The 19,055-nt window shown below is 37.3% G+C and overlaps 4 protein-coding genes and 1 long non-coding RNA gene across 8 annotated transcripts; 1 reads left to right on the top strand and 4 right to left on the bottom strand.

The window, feature by feature from the left end:
* Positions 1–155: 155 nt before the first annotated feature.
* Positions 156–4,134, top strand: LOC120006579. Of its 3 annotated transcripts, XR_005470046.1 has the most exons (6): positions 156–767; positions 1,073–1,284; positions 2,170–2,267; positions 2,367–2,459; positions 3,068–3,218; positions 3,759–4,134. It is a non-coding gene; the product is annotated as an uncharacterized LOC120006579 (long non-coding RNA). The 3 variants fall into 3 exon arrangements; XR_005470044.1 differs by lacking the exon at positions 3,759–4,134 and having other exon boundaries at positions 3,068–3,728; XR_005470045.1 differs by lacking the exons at positions 2,170–2,267; positions 2,367–2,459; positions 3,759–4,134 and having other exon boundaries at positions 162–767; positions 3,068–3,725.
* A 421-nt stretch (positions 4,135–4,555) lies between these two features.
* On the bottom strand, positions 4,556–10,408 carry LOC120006232 (protein SUPPRESSOR OF FRI 4). The gene is made up of 7 exons (XM_038856190.1): positions 10,051–10,408; positions 9,342–9,442; positions 8,101–8,224; positions 7,080–7,495; positions 5,790–5,944; positions 5,629–5,682; positions 4,556–4,903 (listed from the first exon to the last, which is right to left on the bottom strand). Exons 1-7 carry the CDS (start codon positions 10,242–10,244, stop codon positions 4,832–4,834), a joined length of 1,116 nt encoding a protein of 371 aa, XP_038712118.1. The 5' UTR covers positions 10,245–10,408; the 3' UTR covers positions 4,556–4,831.
* A 1,488-nt stretch (positions 10,409–11,896) lies between these two features.
* On the bottom strand, positions 11,897–13,231 carry LOC120006349. Of its 2 annotated transcripts, none has more exons than XM_038856365.1 (3): positions 13,052–13,231; positions 12,769–12,880; positions 11,897–12,396 (listed from the first exon to the last, which is right to left on the bottom strand). In XM_038856365.1, the coding sequence occupies exons 2-3, from the start codon at positions 12,863–12,865 to the stop codon at positions 12,188–12,190; spliced, it is 306 nt and encodes a 101-aa protein (XP_038712293.1). In that variant the 5' UTR covers positions 12,866–12,880; positions 13,052–13,231; the 3' UTR covers positions 11,897–12,187. The 2 variants fall into 2 exon arrangements, with proteins under 2 accessions (XP_038712293.1, XP_038712294.1); XM_038856366.1 differs by having other exon boundaries at positions 12,769–12,877.
* Positions 13,232–13,675: 444 nt separating this feature from the next.
* LOC120004900 (zinc transporter 1-like) lies at positions 13,676–15,297 on the bottom strand. Its single transcript, XM_038854242.1, has 3 exons — positions 14,677–15,297; positions 14,381–14,530; positions 13,676–14,290 (listed from the first exon to the last, which is right to left on the bottom strand). The coding sequence occupies exons 1-3, from the start codon at positions 15,262–15,264 to the stop codon at positions 13,985–13,987; spliced, it is 1,044 nt and encodes a 347-aa protein (XP_038710170.1). The 5' UTR covers positions 15,265–15,297; the 3' UTR covers positions 13,676–13,984.
* Positions 15,298–16,832: 1,535 nt separating this feature from the next.
* LOC120004899 (zinc transporter 5-like) lies at positions 16,833–18,951 on the bottom strand. Its single transcript, XM_038854241.1, has 3 exons — positions 17,938–18,951; positions 17,564–17,713; positions 16,833–17,274 (listed from the first exon to the last, which is right to left on the bottom strand). The coding sequence occupies exons 1-3, from the start codon at positions 18,544–18,546 to the stop codon at positions 16,969–16,971; spliced, it is 1,065 nt and encodes a 354-aa protein (XP_038710169.1). The 5' UTR covers positions 18,547–18,951; the 3' UTR covers positions 16,833–16,968.
* Between the last annotated feature and the right edge of the window lie 104 nt (positions 18,952–19,055).

Genomic DNA, 19,055 nt, shown 5'->3' with positions numbered 1-19,055 from the left:
ATAAAATAAAATTGGGAGCAGCTCGGTACCGTGACACTCGAAATGGGTTCAGTACCATCAAAACCTTCATTTCTTGGTTAAACAACGGTCCATGAAGTTTTTTTTTGTTTCTATTTGTCTTCTTTTCTTTATTGGGCCGTCTCATAACCTCCGCCTCCCGCCGCAACGCGCGGGAATGACGCTAGTACATATATAATTACAGAGTCCTGAAGTGTTTTGGAGCTGTCCACGTCAGCTTCTATGAGCAACATACTGTTGCTACTTTGGAAATTGTTTTTGATTAAATGAAATTTTCTTTGCTTTTAATTAAATGAAAGTAACTGCGAACTTTAAATGCTTTGATTTGCCTCTTCGGTTCTCATCTCTCGCGCTCCTCCAGTGCCTTCTCTCTCATATTCACCTCATTCATCGTATGTTCTCTTGCACGCCTCTTCGTATGGCCCGTTCATGCATCTCTCACGATTCACGGCAGTTGTTCTTGGAAAGCCAAAAATTAGCCCATTAATTTTCTCTTCTATGCGGTAGCTACGTGTATTTCCTCTGGGTTCACAGAACCTTAGATTTCTTATCTCAGTTTCTCTTCTCTTTCATTCTCACATCTTGCGATCAAATTCCCACAGGAGGTTGTATTTTAAAATGCGAATTTTTCCTGATTTTCGTTTTCCTCTTACCTCTTTGTTTTACTTCCATCCTTTATGAAGCAGCTTGATTTTGCAACGGGTCCTTTTGTTTCGAAGCTATGGGTTTTGCTAGCCGATTCGCATCAGGTATGTCGAGTGGTCTTCGATTTGCTGCGGATGTTTGGCTTGGTCTAGGATTTGGTCCTTCAGACAAAAATCAGGATATTTTTAGAGACTTTGAAACTGTATTTACAAGCTTAGCTGTGAAAATGTATGCTCCAGTCTTAGTTTTCTGAGTGTATAAAACATTTGATATTGATGACATACTTTAATTATGTGGTTAAAGCAATGGTACCATTACTGAGGTCTGGGGATTAATTTGATGCACTGATTTCTATCTGCTTGGTGGTTTATAGTGTCAGTAGCTTATTATATTTTTGCTAACTATGTAGGAGCTGCTTCAGTTGGAAGAATGTGTCAAGCTATTAGAGGATGTGTACCCTCAAAGGGAAGCAGTAATGGCTTGAACTTTAATATGTGCGGAGCATTATTTTGCAATTTTTCCTTGGGTAATAATTTTTGTGTATGAATTCACCAGGCAGGGACTTCTTAGGCTTTTTGATGGTGCCTGGTACCTAGCAAGATCTGTGTTGGGAATCTCAGGGTAAGTTCAGACTCCATGCTTTCCTATGCTATATTCATATTCAAAATTTTCAGGTAGTGTTTTCTTACGTGCGTGAAGCGTGATAAAATCATTGCATATGCCTTTGCTCATATAGTGATTTTATTTAGCCCCACCAATACGCATTTGTAGTTTTTCCTGAATTAGTTCCAGATGTTTTGTAAACTTCTCTTTTTTAATATCCTTTATTACTACTCTTTGATTCAGTCTTTTGAGTCTCACAAAGGAATATTTTGGAAAGTGTTGGTCATTTTCTATTTTTTGGTTAAACAAATTTATTAGAGGGGCTATTTTCTTGGATTTTCCAATGCATAGATATTTTTCTTATGCAAGACTCTTTTAAATTATTGAGTTCTATTTGGTTCAATGATTTATCAGTGTCAAGCATGATCCTCTCTGTATTCTAATCTTCGTTCAATTCAAGCGCCTACTTGGACTCAATTGAACACATTGAATGTAGTTGCTGAGTTTATGGTTGTGATTGGGGAAAACATGATGGAAGATTCTGGTGTTGAATATTTTTTGCAGATCAAAGAGCTTTTTTTCTGCTTCATTTCCTTTTCCCTCTTAATTTTATTCCGTCTATTTGTCTATATTTTACTTTTACAATCTGTTTGCGATTTGAGTTTTAGTGGCATGAAACCTAAATTCATTGAGGCTAATCCCATATCATGTTTTTGCTTTGTAAATGACAAATTGATAGATGGTACCAACGTGGGTCATTTAGAATCCAAGCTATGGACCAGTGAAATATAGGTGCCTTTTTATAGAAATTTGAGATTATATTTGTTGGAAACATATGGACCACAAATTTGGAAACCAGACAAGTGAAAAAAGGTCATTGAGGTTTTAAAATTTCTTTTTCAGTTAAGTCCAGTCATTGGCCACCTAAAGAAAATGCTTCGAAGAGACATAAGCTGATGAACAGAATCAGAATGCTACTTAAGAATTTATGAAGCAATTTGGTGAGTCAAAATAGACTCAATGTTGTAAAAAAAATATATTGCAAGGAAAAGACGATTAGATTTAAATTAATTAACACACCTGAAATGTGTGAATTTTAGGTGAATGTGGAGAAAAAGGTGATAGGATGACAGGTGGGTGATCAGAGCTGATCTCTACAGCATGAAGTGTTCGTGTTGCAGGAGCTCTATTCGGTACAGAATTACCTCTTAAACACATCTTTATATTGTTAAAAAAAATTGTGGGTGAGCTTGGGATGGGGTTGAACCTTAGATCACCCAAGGTCTATATGACTTTTTGTTTACCTTTGTTGTTTGTATTATGTTGTGTTGTCCTTTTTGTTTTCTCTTTTCTTTGTTGTGTTTCTAAACACCATTAAACTTTGTAAAACTGAGTCTTGATTTGCTCTTTTATTTTGATTGTCAATGTACTTGATGTTATCATCAAGTAAAGGTTTGGCACTTGCTCAATTTGGGAGATTTACATTTGCTGTTTTGATGATTGAGTTGAAGATTTAGTTTGCCAATTAATTGAAAGTGGGGTATTTTACATTAAAGTTGCTAGGTTATGTTTGTTTCCAAGCTTTCTTGCATCTTAGCTGACATATTGGAAGATGCTAATTTCTACCTATCACAGCATACCCCTTTCCCCTTTTATTATGTTTATTTGCAATTTCTCTGGTATTTTCTACGGTGATTTTATCACCGTCTCTTTCTTCTGTAATTTATTTTTCTGAGGGGTGAGTCTTAAAATTCATGTTTGTTTTATTTATGTCTCTTACTGTACTTTTAACCCCATGCAGATCAAAGATATGACCAGAGTGTTGGATATGGTTTTGTAAAGTATAGAGAAAGACATGCTTCTAAGATTCCTGCACTATTCTTCTACAAAAGCTCAATTGAAATATTGGAGGGGGGCATAAGGGCTCTTTCTAACAAAGGCAAAATTCAAAGGTGACATTTGTGCTATTGACTCTCACTATTTGCTGTTCAATACTTTATCAAATCCCAATCTCTACGGTCATATGACTTCTTTGACATATTCTAATTAGCTTATTCAATTAGTAAACTATATTTTCCAGCCAAATTATTCTGTACGTAGTTAAGATTTTGCATTATATTTAAATGGCTTGAGGTATCTGACAAAAACAGTGTAAATAAAATGAATTTAGTACAATACTTAAAGTGCATGTGGTTACCTCAAGGGAACTTGGGTCTGGTACTTTGTCACTATTCCCAAATTGACATATTACAGATACCCAGAGGTAAACCTCTTGGAAAATCCTTTTATTTTATGATTCAGAGGAGCCTTTAAAAGCTTCATATCATTGATGGTTTTGTTGATGGAATACATTCAGTGTCTTAGACTATGGCTGATTTATCATTGATGGTTTAGTTGGGTGTACCATAAATTTGAACTGATGGTTTCTTTTATGTGAGATTAAAATGTTCCAAATTTGTTTGACGTTTGATACAACTACACTGCATTCACAGGCAGTGACTCGACACTATTGGACCAAAATCAACAAAAATTAATCTCCATAAGCGTGACATTATATCAATGGCTCTTTTTCTCAAGCCGGAGGCTGTTACATGCATCTCTAAAATTTTCATTTACTATCTTGGATGCAATTCACTACTTCTCAACAATATTTCATTTGCTTTTTAAAAAAAAAATTGGGTTCTCAGAAGATGACTTTGCTTTGTATATGTAAGCCTTTAGTATTTGACATACTATAATTCGTTCGTGTCTCCTCAATATGTCTGTTAAGTTTACTGGTGTTCCACTCATTCTTCTTTTAGTTGCACTGGAACACAAAATTGCAATTGTGCTAAAGGGGTGGCTAACGATTTGCTCATGTATTTCTTCCATGTATGGAATTGCTGTGTTGAAAGATGTTTTAAATTATGTGAATGTAGAGTATACAATTTTTACATATTGGATATCTTTGCAGTGGTGATAGGTAACTAAGAACTTCCTACGAAATGCGTTCGGTAATGCTTTATTTTATAATTATATTCATTTCATCATTATTCGATCTATTAAAATTTTTATGTTCATATCACATTTGTGACAACATAAAGATCATGCTTGATTTCGTTAACACGACTAAGTGCGCGATAATATGAAAGTTAGACACAACTTATGACCACATATGACAAATTCACCGTCTACTATCTAGATCATTTGTTAATTTAAAACTTGTAATGCAATAACCTTGATTTGACAATGCATTATTCCAAAACTAGTTAGATATAATCTCAAAACTTTTACCATAGTGACTGTTAGATATAAATTCAAAACTTTCGAAAATAAATAGTTGAAACCAAAAATATAAGTTAAGCTCATTCACAAGACTTCTTACTACACAATTAAAGAATGGCTTTCCTTCTAACTCAATTTCTTGCAACCAATACAGTACCCTTTTTTTTCTTTGACCTCAAGCGATGTAGGAATGAGACCAGGAATCCTGCAGTTTAAATAAATTCCGCACTATCCATAGAAGGATCCATCCACCAAAAGATTCCAGCAGTACACATACGTCAATGCAGAGACTCCAGCTGATCTAAAATGCCATTCGACCAGCAAGCCTGCTTTCTGATATCCTTTTGTCTATGGCTGCATCAACTGAGCTCATCTGAAACATGCAAAAACAGTAGTGATGATCAGATGGGAACCATAACCACCAGTCACTTGGGCATACCATATATTTTAAAGCTTCATCCTACAATGGAGATTCCAAACTTTGCGAAAGAAGCTGACCTGGGCCAAAAGTCTGAGTTCACTGTTGGGCCATAAAAATAAATTGCAAGGATGCTACAAATAGCAAAATTCTGTTGGGTATCATCTTGTTCCACTTATCCCCCCAGCTTCCAGATTAAGCATAGGGAGAGTGAATTACAAAAATTGAAATCCAGATTTCAAGAGGAGCAGATACATACACATTGTTTTTAACTGAGAACGATGCTAGGATGAAGAATCCTCGAGTCCTTTCCAGCAAGCTTGACAAAATAGTAATAACTAAACTACCAGCATAAAAATATGCATATACCTACTTGAGTCTTTTGACGTCCTACACTGTAGGAGGCAATGGCATGCAAACCAGAGCATCCAAGTAAAAAACAAATATCATGCCCATCCAACAATAGCAATGGAAGCCAAACGCTATCCAATTAATACACATACATCATTTTTCACCAACTGCTTTATTTTATTGAAATAGTGCAAAAAATTGGAAATCATACAGAAAATACCTCTTTAAATAGGTAACAACCGTATCTGAAAACATGAAACATAAAACCTACCCATCTCGTCAGATGCGCAAGCCAACTCCAAAGATTTAAAGAGGTAGTTATGACTTACCTGGCTAGTTACATCATGAACCTGATACTTTGCTGACGACATCCTTCTTTCCTCCTAAATGAAGCAACAAAATTATTATAATTGATAACAATTTAATAAATACGGAGTTCAGAATAACATTGAGGAAAAACTTACTAAAACACACACAAGTCACTACATACCATAGACATCGCCTCATCGTCCCAAACTAAATAGACCTCGTTCACAGCTGGCTGGTTTGCAGGAGCTTTGTTTGCAATTACAGGGGGAGGTCCAATGGAAGGACCACTGGTGTTTGGACCAGAGGCATAAGAATGTGAATTGATCACTGTCCCGCCTACAGTAAATATAGTCAAATTAGATTGCACTTACAACAACCACTCATAAAACAGTTCACGCACACCACAAAAAAATAAAAATAATGAATTATCAACAAACTTATGGATTTGCAACCACCCCTAGGCAGAATGATTGTAACTGCAAAGTTACCCCCATCAAAGGCAAATGCCCCCCCCCCCCCCCCCCCCCCCCCAAAAAAAAAACCCACCCACCCACACTCCTCTCCCTCCCTGCTGGATTCCCAAAACCCCCCAAAAAAACCAAACAGAAGGGAAAAGAAGCACTTAAGCATGGCAGAACTTTCCAAAAAAAAAAAAAAAACATGGCAGAACTAAGACAGGGATAGCCCCTGCAATTAGTCGCATATGCATATACTAAAGTCGAATGCCCCCACCCCCTAGGCAAAGCCGGATTTCCCAAAAACACAAGGGGAAAGAATCACCTAAGCAAGGGAGAACTAACAAATGACAACCACAAACTTTCCAGCCAATAGATAGATAGCCCCTCTAATTAGTAGTTCCCTGAGTCCATAGAGGCAGAGAGAAGTTTAGTTTGCTTTATGATAGAGACCAAATTGCCTCTTAGTAAATAACGAACAAAGGATTAAGAGCATGTGCTATAACATAAAATGGCCTACAATCCAAATAAAAACAAATGAAAATACAGTACAAATAACATAAAATTCAGTGAAATAGAAAGGTCAAAGCAACCTCCATCACAAGTACAAGATATACAATGACTCTCCAAAGCCAAACTGAAACACAGCCATTGAATAAATTTAACCATATTTGAGTGGAGACAGACATTTTGACATCGTGGCTACTGTACGATAAATCACATCATCGAGAGAGAAAAAAAATCCCATAGCATGCAATATAGTGAGATTGGATTACTCTGATTAGAGAACTCCCACAGCAGATGTAACCATATATCAGCACCAGCTGCAACTCCAAAAATACTTAACAAAGAATTCTAAACCACTTTTTTAGGAAAATTTCAGAGTAAATTTCAAATACTTAAAACCATTAAAGGTAAAGTCTTAAAAATCCCTAGTGTAATCAACCATAAAAAATTTCAGCAAAATACATTAGGAAAAATCACTTCATCAGAGTCATTAAAAAGTCCAATCAAACCTGAAATGTTTGGGCCATTGAAGCTGCTTGTCATTTGGGAGTTTGCTCCAGCATATGCATTAGTTGAGGAATTAACTTCCGCTGCAGCAATTGGTGACGTATTTGTTGAAGCCAAAGAAGCAGGAAAAGGTAGACTTTGCGTCGCTAAATTGCTACTAACAACCGGAAATAAGGGTTGCGATACGGGAACAGATGGCATGGACACAGGCAGTCCAGGTGGGGCTACTACTTGTGAAGGTTGGAGAGAAGGTGATAAAGATGTAGGTAGAGGAGGCCTCACGTTTTGCACAGGAAACAATGGCTGTTGAGAATATCCCACGGGGGCAACTGAAAATGCCGGATGTTGTGGGAACCAGGGCTGTGGACGAGGAGGGACTGGCCAACCAGTAGGACGTATGGGTGCTGCAGCGTTGTAACTGTGACCAGGCAATCAAAAATGCAATGAGCCCTTGTGAATGATTTAAAAAAGTTATCAAGAAAGGAGATCAAGGGTTAACCCTTGTACAGAAAAGAATGCGACAGAATCTATAACAAGATATTATTGACAATTAGATTAACAGTATGCCAGAAACAAAACACAGACAACCGCATATCCCTTGAAGTCCACAATGAAGATGCAATAAGTTAATCACTTTAATTCACTTTTTTTTTTCAAAAATCAATTCACTGTTTTTTTTTCCTTTTTTTAAACTAATTGTTTAGTATAAATCTTTTGTTACCTTAGAGCAATAAAGTATGTGCAACAGTGTCGATACATTTATGAAATTCCTCCCAGAAACAATATTCCTTGTTTCAACTAATGTTTGACCGTTATTGGAGTCCCTAGGTCCAAGGTGAAATCCATGCCCTTCTAAACCAACAAAAAAGTCATATCACAATCATCATGGCATGGTAAAGGCCAAACGTCCAATTGAGTAAACATGATAGCAAAAAGGATATGCAAGAAACAAGGTAGAGTTCCTATTCCCAAACACCTAACACAGCACGTGCGAGAAAGAACATAATAAGACACAAAACTTACGCTGGCGGTATCGCCCCTACATTTGGTGCACGGGGATATGCAACACCTAATTGTCCAGGAACTACACCCCCGACAAGCTGAGTTGTTGGAACCTCCATTTTAGCTGCTTTTGCTGGACCTTCTTCTGCAAGAATTTAACAATTGCAAGGAAATAAATGACTGTAACTTAAATGATTTACCTTTGCTATACAGGGTTATAATTTGCGACCATCAAAAGATATTCAAAATCAGTAAAAGGACAATTGGTACAATTGAAATCAACGAAAATCACTGAAGCATTAACCTTTCTCTTGACTGTTTCCAGAAGTACTAAAAATAAAATAGGATGATTATAATAAATCAATGAAATAACCTTTGAAACTCCAAATATTGCATGGATACTGGATAGTAAAGCACCCCAACATTGACACGAAGTTTTGTGGGGAGCACTTGAATGTGTTTGTACACAGAACATATCAAGCAAGCTACATTGTGATGGTTCTTTCCATTAATATTCCAGGGCTAAAAGGCCTTTTTTTTTAAAAAAAATAGTTCAAAAAGAAGTAGTAGACCATGCTCCACGCCTCCACTACCCCATGCACACACACCAAAAAGTAATGGGGATGGTAGGGAACCCCACATTTGCAAAGTTTAGGTTATCTCTAGCAGCAATGTATGAGAACCGAAATAAGAAATCAAAAGCAAGGCATGGAAAGTCGGGAAAAACTGAAACAAAACTTGAGCAACATATGAGCTCATTCATATATTCTTTAGAAATCAACATCTTTGGAACAAGACAAAAATTCCAGCAAACTGCCTTAATGGTGATAGGGTATAACAAAATGGCCAAGCAAGATCAAACACAAACACACAGACAAGTATTATTAAATTCAAGTCCACCAACTACTTTACATGTAAATTAAGGAAGGAACCAATCCCAGAAATATAAGAAAAGGATCACGAAATTGTCCCCTATGTTTTAAGAGCTTCTTGTCTTGGAAGAATGAATTAAATTTGACCAATGCAGCAAGTCCCAAGATCAACCGTACACCAAATTCCATCGCAAACAACACAATTCTTCTTGGAAGGGTTTCAAGTTCAAGACAAATTCAAAAATCAGAGTCATGACAAGAACTAAAAAATAAATTACAAGGTAACGAAAAATCTGGTTTGTAGCATTCGTGAATTAGATACTCTCATTTGAAAAAATCTCTACAGACAATATAGAAACTAACTGATTGCATGATAAATTTCCAACACACCTTCTTCTCCATAGTGAGCAGCCAAGACATGTTCAGGAATTCCTTGCATTCCATATATCTCAATATCAGTTGATTCTCTGCCAGGTTTTGAATTTGGAACCCTGATAAAAAAAATTATAACAATCAAAAAGATCCTCAATGCAGATAATGCCGACACAAACAGTACATGTCTTTTTTTTAGTTTGAAAGCAAACAGCACAACATCTCTGATGCCATACATTAACAAAATTTACATATTACGACTCTGCTCATTCATAACCATCAGTGCACAATAAAAAAAAGAGTAAAAGAAAAGGTAAAAAAAAGGCTTCAAATATTCTCATACTTCTTCATCCTTCAACTTTCATAAAATCAACTCCAGAGTCAACTAAATTCCTAATTAAACCGTGCAATTACCCCCATGGAATGATCATCTATTGAACCGTCCATAGGATTTAACAGCCCGTGTATACCAATTTTACCAATGGTTTTCACATATGAATTAGATACATATGCAGGATACACCTCCCAATAAAACCACTCACCAATCAATATAATCTACGTAAAAGAGCTCATCTTTGTATATTTAAAGTTACACAATCCCCTTTTGCAATTTACTTCAAATAGCAATAAGCCAACGAAGCATTAATCAAGCACAAAAGACGATGTAGAATTAAATATAGACAATTATGCACACCAAATATCAGGGTTTTAGGAGAGCAGGGATTACTTGGTGACGTTCTCTTTGTGAACCTGAAGGACGTGGATAGCCATTCCACTGGCAGTAGAAAGCTTCTTGTGGCAGACATGGCACTTGAAGTGCTTCGCCTTCTGGTGCTGCACCAGGATCTTCTCGTCGTCGAATTCACGATCGCAGTAATAGCACCACATCTTCGAAGATGCTCTCTTCTTCTTTTTCCCCATCTTTTCAGTCCCTCGCTTCTTTCGAGATCACGCTAACTTCTCCCTTCTGCTACTACCTCTTCTTCTTCTTCTTCGATTTTCCCCGATAGTCAAATCGCGGGGGTCTAAACTAGGGTTTCCGTCTGGTACTCTGCAACCCAAGTGATCTCTTCAATCTAAATAAATATTCAACTTTACCTTTTTTCCTATTACAGAAAATTAGGAGTGGCTGCTGTGATTGGTGGGCTGAGTTGGGTGACATGTCATCAGGCCGAATGTACTAAATGCCACGTGGAAAATTAAACTTTTTTAATAATTAATATATAACCATTTGGACCAAAATGGGGAGGAGTCGTGGTTAAATCAAAGAGTAACATATTAATCCGTGAGATGATTAAGATCCATTTACTCATATCTATTATTTTGACTTTTATCCTCGTATTTCCAAAATTAAATTTTGTTGAACCTTTTGATTCATAATATGAAAACTCCTGCTAGCGATTTCTGAGTTGGCTGATACATTTCATCCCCCATCCAACGACAAACACTTATTTTCAGGGATGATATAATCAAAGGGAAATGAAAAATTAAGCAAACAACCCTTGCGTTGGCTGGTTTTACTCGGAAGATTAAGACAACAGGTCACCTGTGACTAGGTGTCTTCAAATTTTCCTGGATTAATATTATTTACACCCCAAAAAAACTTAACTAAACCCCAATATTATTACACCCAAATTAACAACATAAGATTCAACAGTAAATCACCCCCTTTTATATTTTGGAGTAAAAGCATAAAGTGCACCCCCAATCACAAACCCTAAATCTCCAACTCTCCATGGCTGGCACCATCAACACAATCTAAGCTTCTCTGGCCTTCTTCAACCTCCACAAGGCTTCTGCCCTATCTATTTTTGCACCGAAAACATCTTTGTCTTCGGTACATCAAATCGTTTCTCAAATCGAAGCAAATCAAATCGTTTCTTAAAACATCGTGATCGACGAGGTATATACATACACATTTATGTGTCCTTATTTGTCAATCTTACCTCCATTACCTTGACTTGTCTCCTTATTTGTTAATCTCACCCTTCTTTTTCACAAAACAGAGAGAATCGGCAGAAGAAGTCCAGGCTTCTCTCAAGGCAGCTGGTTCTTGGGGGTGCAGGGGAGGCGGGGGTAAGGGAAAGGCAGGGTTCATAGTAGGTTATGGAGTTTTGATAAGATCAGCCATGGCAAAACGAAGAAGACAAACAAAGAAGGAGAAGGATGATTTGGGGTGCAGTTATTATCTCGTAAGGTGCAAATAGTCCTACTCATTTTCTTGATAGATTCAGTCCCCAAAATATGACCAAAATTGTTAAAAAAAATATGATATACATGATATCCCCTATATGATAGTTGAATAAAATCACTGCGAAGACCTCTTCATTGCGCTAATCTCACACTAATCTCACAGTTGCAACAATGGACAATACTGTTGAAGTGACTACTTGAAGCCCTAGAAGACGAATGGTTGTGGTTCATCACCTAACCAGAACCAAAGAGTGAAAGCCCGAAGCAGTTTTAGCAACTCAGAATGCAAAAACCAAAAACAACTCTTTGATTGAGGCAATCAGAAACTACCTCTCTTAAAAGTACTAGTCTACTAGACATATATTATTGAAGTAAAAAAGTTCAAAATGAAGAACTGGCATATATCTTATTTCCCAACACTCACCGTATGCAATAAAAATATCAATTCATTTAACAGCCAAAACAATAATGTACACAAAATGGTACAAGAGTATGATTCCAAACCAAATCCTTAGCTGTAAAGTAAACATTGACATCAAGAGCAGGCTGAACCTATGACAATATTGCGCCATAAGATCCCAAATTCCCTATAGCCACCCAGCATTTCCCAGCATTTCAATTCAATGCCCTTCTTCTATGAAGAGGAAAAAAGGCAGAGGTTTTGTGTATTCTTACTCTTCCTTCTTTTGGGAATCAGGTTTGTCCGTAGACTGTCTTACACTAGCTTTGGCCTCTGCAAGAAACCCAGGATCAGGTTCGTGTTTATCTGAAGGTTCCTTCATTGCCATATAAATGTAGAAGGCGATAACAATGTTGACTGATATGACAGCAAGGAATCCACTCAACAGTGTTAGAGAATATGGTGACAATTGATCTGCACCTGTTCCAAATGAAAGAAAAAAATTCTTACTTTCTGGGATCACTCACAGCACCAAAAGCATGAACCAACGTATAACCAAACTCTACTAGCTAACACCAGTTGGTAGATTCCCTTCAATTTTTGGATCCACTAACTACATATTAGATTATTAGTGATATGATCTACTGTGGTATATCTGTCATGCAATTCATTACAAGGTCTATTGAGGAAATTTGGGGGAAAAATATTGAAACCAAAAGAAGCCAGACACAATGATGCTCAAAACTACAGAGAAACAGAATCTAAGGGCACATTTATGTGAAAATCTCTTTCTAGGAGAATTGATGTGAAAAAAAGTGAAAAAGAACAGAATTGAACGCCGAATAACCTTACCAGGAAACAAATCGTGGTTAAAAGCGTATAATATTGCAACAGGAGCAACCCACATAAGCATTGATGCAACGAAAAATTTCTTTATTACTGCTGCCATGATCACCTCCTCCTGCTACAGGAAAAAAAATCCACAACTACTCTAAGAAAAAGAACAAATTACTGCGATATTGGCTTCATAAGAACACCATCGTCACCAGATAACGAGAAAATCTCATATAGATCAATACCATCATCGCTGTTAGAAAGTGAAATCGAACCAAACAAAGAACGAAATTTCACTTACATAGGAATGAGTGGAAGCAAAGAGGAGACGTAGGAGGCAAACAGAGAAGAGCGTCAATCAGAGACGACAGGTTTTGGTCTATGAGACTTGAGCGAGAGAGTGAGAGAGAAAGTGGACGGAGTCTGTACTACTCTAAGAGGCATCGAGATAGCAGAAAGAAACCGTCGGATGGCCTAGCCTGATCAGGAATCATTGCCCTATTGCCTATTGGGCTTCTGGATTAGGACCGGGCCTAGCCTAATGGGCTCAAAATATGCACGCTAATGGGCTTGGTATTCATTTCTAATCCAGTCTCTGCGGTTGGTTTAATTTCTGTGTTACCCTCGTGTACACAGGCAGACAGGCTTTGATATGTTAAAAATCAATGATTAATTAATGGACGCACCAGCGCAAACACATCAGAGTGATCTTGTTCGCACAGATTTATTCTCCTATACTGTCTCGAAAGTACTTAGACCCATAAAAAGTTAAAAAACGCATCACTTACGTGAAAGGAGGATAACATTTTCCTTATATACCATTTTATTTATTGGGTAATGCCAATTCAATGTGAGACTACAAGTCTTGACAACGCTTGGATAATAAAATAAATGATTGAGTTTAAACAAAACTTTTAATCTCAGAGTATTAAAGCTTGTTGAATAAAATTGGAGGATAAATTAATTTTAATGCACAAGATGATAAACAAACAAAGTATTGGGTTCCAACACCACTTTCTCATACGCACCATCCTTACAGAATGTCTCTGTATCAAAAGTATTTGTCACTGACAATGGTTCCCCACCATTGCTGGACTCCAAATCAGATGCATTTGTTCTTCTAGCAACATGTCAATGAAGTCCTTCATAGGCTTTTGAAGTTGTAATAGAATCTGGTGATATGAGATTCTAAGCAATGCTTTTGAGGTCTCTGTGGAAAGAAGTTTAGCCTCAACTATGCCCATTTAGCTAAAATGGACATACAACCTGAACCCATAAGAAGTGAAATACAGGCTCCAATAAGCAACTTCAAATTGGATTGCATTCTAGGGTTCATGAAATCAGCTGCCAGCAGATCAACAAGTGCCATGTAAATCAAAATCCCTGCAGAAGCAGAGTTCAATGTCCCCTCCACAATGAGTGCTGTTGGACTATTTTCATTGTATGTCTTTGATATCCCTATTCCAATGGCTATGCCAATTGGGGTTGTCACAGAGAAAAACAGTACCATTATTGCAATGCCTCTTGACTTGAATTTTGCCTGCCCAAAAAAATTTTTTGGAAACAAATTCACATATTTGGACAGAAACAAAACAATGAATAAATAGGACAGTGTAATGTATGTATGTACCTGAGCAATACAGCCACCAAGACCCATACCTTCAAAGAATTGATGGAAGGTCAATGCTGCTACAAGGGCTTTGATTGTTTTTGCATAGCCAGAAGCACCCAAGGAGATCCCAATAATTACTGAATGAATAACTATTCCCAGTTCCAAAACCTATAACACACACACACATTCCATCCATTTAATGATTTAAGCACAAAAAACAATTTCCAAGTTAAAACAGAGAGACCTAAAAAACAGGGGAAACAGGGGATGGAGAAACAGAGAGATTGCCAAGTCAAAATAAAAAACAAATGTACCTGAGAAACAACACGATGTCTTAGATGATCAGCAGACTCTGAATCCTCTGATACCAAAGCAGAGCCATGGGCATGACCATGTGTGGAATGTGTGTGGACATGCACATGGCCCTCATGTTCTCCTTCCATCTCCTCATCTCCATTAACCTTGCCATTAAAATGCAATCTTTTATAATAACTTGTCGCAAACGCGTCAATCATCATTGTTGCCATTGCAGAAACCATCGTGATGAAGCCACTTATAGGGAAGTCTCCCCATGGAGATTGACCAATACAAGGATTTGTGAAGGCATGAACAGCATCTGGTTGTATGTGAACAACCCCAGTCGAGAGAATCACTCCAGCAGCGAAAGCCTTAATCAGGAAGAATATATCGTTCTCGGGATGTAATGTCTTGAACTTCTTTGCCAGGATTGGGAGAGAAACCCCAACTGCACTTGCTATCAAGAGTGATGAAATTGCAGCTAATTTGTACTTGAGGGCTTTGTGATTGTCATTGAATTTGTTTTCTTGCTCACAATCTGAAGACACAAGCAGAGGAAAACAGAGCAAACAGAGATGATAAGGCAAGATATTAAGCTTAATCATGGCTTCAAAGATAGGAGAGCTAAAGAAAGTGCTTAAAGGTCTTGCTCTACGGGTACTGAGGTGTGCTTGGATGATCATACTTATATATATGAGTGTATGTATAGAAGTTTAAGGAAGGTAAAAAATGTCGACATGCAGAGCAGGAGTTTACAGTTTAGTTAGGTAATGACAAGTGTTCGGTTATTAAACTAAAATGAAAACATTAGGAATTAATCCAAAAGGTTCTAGTTAAAGATTAAAACTTTAATCAAACTAAGATTCCCTTTTTTTGCAACATTCAGCTTGACAAAGCTATACAAGTAGAGATTATATATAAAGAAAGTGTCAAATCATTTGATTTAGTCCTATTTCAAATGCATCCCAAATGGGTTCCATTGAAATGTAAGTTTAACTTCTACAGGAATTTTGAGTTAATTATTTAGTCTCAATTGGTAATGCAAGAAAAGACAGAACAATATTGTTGGTTCTCACCATGCATGCTGTCTCCACCCATTTTGGTCAACACCTTTATGAATTAAGTATATATGGAGTTAGTTCCTTCATGGAGTCATGGACGGTGTAGATTTGTTGATGCTCTTATTCTATAGTGCTTTTGGCTCTCTCCACAGGACGTGATAATGTAATTTATTTGTATATGAATCTGTATGGACAAATAGCAAGAGCCTAACATGCGTCCTACCATAGGCAGACATTCATCTTTTGACGAATTGGATGTGTATTTGAAAAGATTTCTCATTCTTGATTGATCACCTCACATACATGGTTTGGTTAGTGTCAAAAATCCACATCTTCATACATGCTAACAATACTGTCCTCTTTGAGTTATCTGGTTTTCGTGGATACATTGGATCCACACAACTTTGTTCCTCTAGAGTCGGCTACTACAGGCCGAATCCCAACTCACTGAGCAAGCTCAACTACTACAAGTGAAAACCCAACTCACTAGGCTCAAGAAAACTAGGCTCAGGAAAAGGCTTTATAAATCACTCGGTTTGGTAAGACCCAAACGATGTGGGAATCCTAACGGTCAGTGTTACAAAATTCACCACAAACACTACAATCAATATTGTTCGCTTTGGGCCAAAGGCTCGCATGACTTTGTTCTTAGCCCTCGTCATTGGTTCTTAGACTCAGAAAAAACACATTGGTTGTGTGAGAGAAACTTGACACGTTGGTTGTGTGAGAGTGATTGAACCTTTGTTTCGGTTAGATTATGTTAATCAAATGTGGCATAAAGTCTTAAAACTAAGATTGAGTTATGTCAGACCCAACAAATGAACAAGCAAATGTAGTGTCCAAATGAATCAAGTCTTCGCTCTGATATCATGTTAGAAAATCCATTCTAAACACTACAAACCAATATTATCCGTTTTAGGCCAAATGCTCACACAACTTTGTTCTTCTTGGGTTGCTGCCATTAATTCTTAGACCTAGAAAGCATATTGGTTGTGTTATGTTAATTAGATGTGGAATAAAACCTTGAAGAGTTGGTTTTAGTTTTTGTGTATGTGGAGTCAAGCCAATTGGCTATGGTCTTGTAATTCAAATCTGGCGTCTCTGAATCTGAATTTGCTGATAAAAACAGTACTTTCTTACATTCTTCTTCAATAATTCATCTTCTTTATGTCAAGTCACAACAAACTTCCAAAAAATAAAAAGTAGAATGCGCAATAGAGAAGAAGAAGAAGAGAGGTGGTTAATGTCCTAGTTTAGTTTTGCTAGAAGGGACATACAACATGTACCCAAAAGAAGTGTAAAAATTGCCCCAACTTGGAGCCTGAAGTTGGTCAGTAATTTAGGGTTCATGAAGTCAGCTGCCAGAAGATCAACAAGTGCCATGTAAATCAGGATACCAGCAGAAGCTGAATTAAGAAGTCCTTGAATAATGAGGGCAGCAGGACTGTTGTCGTCGTAGGTTTTCGCTATTCCAATGCCAACAGAAATTCCAGCAGGAGTTGTGAGGGAGAAAAACACAACCATAACTACAACTGATTGTCTCTTCATTTTTGCCTGCACAAATTGGATTAGGTTGTGTTAATAGTAAATCTTACAATTTTTTAACCGATAACGACACCGTACAAACTTGTCTTTTAGACATCTTATGTGGGCATGTGGCATGAACTCAGATCGTGAGGCTGGCGCTAGAAAATTTTATATCAAATTAAATCAAGGACAAGACTGGTAGGGAACAAAGTAACAGAAGTGCAATCCAATCAAAGTTTGGTTGTATGTGATTTTTGAAGTTACACAAGTCAATGATGAATAGGAGAAAAAATAGATCATAAATAAGTAATAATACCTGAGAAATGCATCCACCAAGTCCTATTCCTTCAAAGAATTGATGGAAACTAAGTGCAGCTACCAGAGGCTTGATTGTCTTGGCGCTTTGAGAAGCACCAAGTGACAATCCAATGATCACAGAATGGACAACAATCCCCAACTCCAAAACCTGCATAGATAGCCCATTTTTTTCTATAATTTAAACATATGGATATATTTTTACAGTAAATGGATAAATAGAAATGTTATGCTTAAACCTCTCGCTTCATCTTTGCTGAAACCTTAATGTATAAGTTAGGACAAACAAGGTTAATCCTACGACAATCTGATTGTCTGTGCTTGTGGGGTTCACATTCTATCCTAACAAAGACAGGAGCATAATTCTTGTGTTACCTGAGAGATGATGTGATTCCGGATAAGGTCAGATGAATTTGTTCTCGGTAATGTAAGAGCAGAGCCATGAAAGCGACCTACATCAACACTATGAGCCTCATTGTGGTCACTCATCTCTTCATCACCATTCACAGGCTGAGCTTTTCTTAACTCAAGCCTCTCATGGCATCCAGTGGCAAAACTCTCCATCATCAGAGTACCAATACCAGAAATCATTGCCACAAAACCCGCAAAAGGAAATTCTCGCCACGGTTTGTCGTTAAGGCAAGGACTTGCTAAGCTCTCAAAAGCATCAGGAAGTATGTGAATGAATCCAGTGGCCAATATCACACCAGCAGCAAAGGACTTGATGAGGAAAAAAGGTTCTTTATCTGGTTGTAGACATGATATGTCTTTGACCAAAAATGGGAGACAAACTCCTAGTGAACTAGCAACTAGAATTGAAGCTATTGCTACAAGTTTGAATTTGAGTGCCTCAGCAGAGTTTTGGTCCTTCTCTTGTGCTTCACATGAACAATTTGAAGAAGAGACCAAGACAGGAAAAAGAAGAATGAGAAATACCAAGACACAGTAGCTGCATAAACAGGATTGTCCATGATAGATGATCATTGTTTAAAAGCTAGTAACAGGAAGAAATGGAACAACAAAGAAAAAGCTGATGTTTTAATTTGATAGAGATCCATAGATTGGCTCAAATATATAGAAAGGCATCTGTGTCAGCGGTCAATTATAGCGTGTATGATGACAGGATGAGTCAATGCCATCTTAGAAAAAAGAAAAGATATGAAGATGAATGAGAGAGTTTGTCTTAACATGCTGGCATCTTCAACAAGAAGGACAAGGGAGCAGGACAGAGGTTCCAATCTGCAAGAAAACAACAACTGAGAATCACATGTTAATGTTTACAATGTCGAGTTAACTCAAGTCACATGGAAGAATAGCTTCCATTTAAAATACCAATGAAGAAGTTTTCTGCACCGAGATGCTTTTAACAGGAGATCTTTTGAAGGGGTCCAGTCTACAGAGCTCAAAGATACGTGTAACAGTAAATATGATCTGGGAACTGAATAAGAGAGAGCCCAGACTATCTCGTCATCATTTCTGTAAACAAATCAACA

This window comes from Tripterygium wilfordii, chromosome 9 (genome assembly GCF_013401445.1).
Source record: "Tripterygium wilfordii isolate XIE 37 chromosome 9, ASM1340144v1, whole genome shotgun sequence".
NCBI lineage: Eukaryota > Viridiplantae > Streptophyta > Magnoliopsida > Celastrales > Celastraceae > Tripterygium > Tripterygium wilfordii.
The sequence above is the reverse complement of the archived record's forward strand: the minus strand, read 5'-3'. Positions and strand labels throughout refer to the sequence as shown.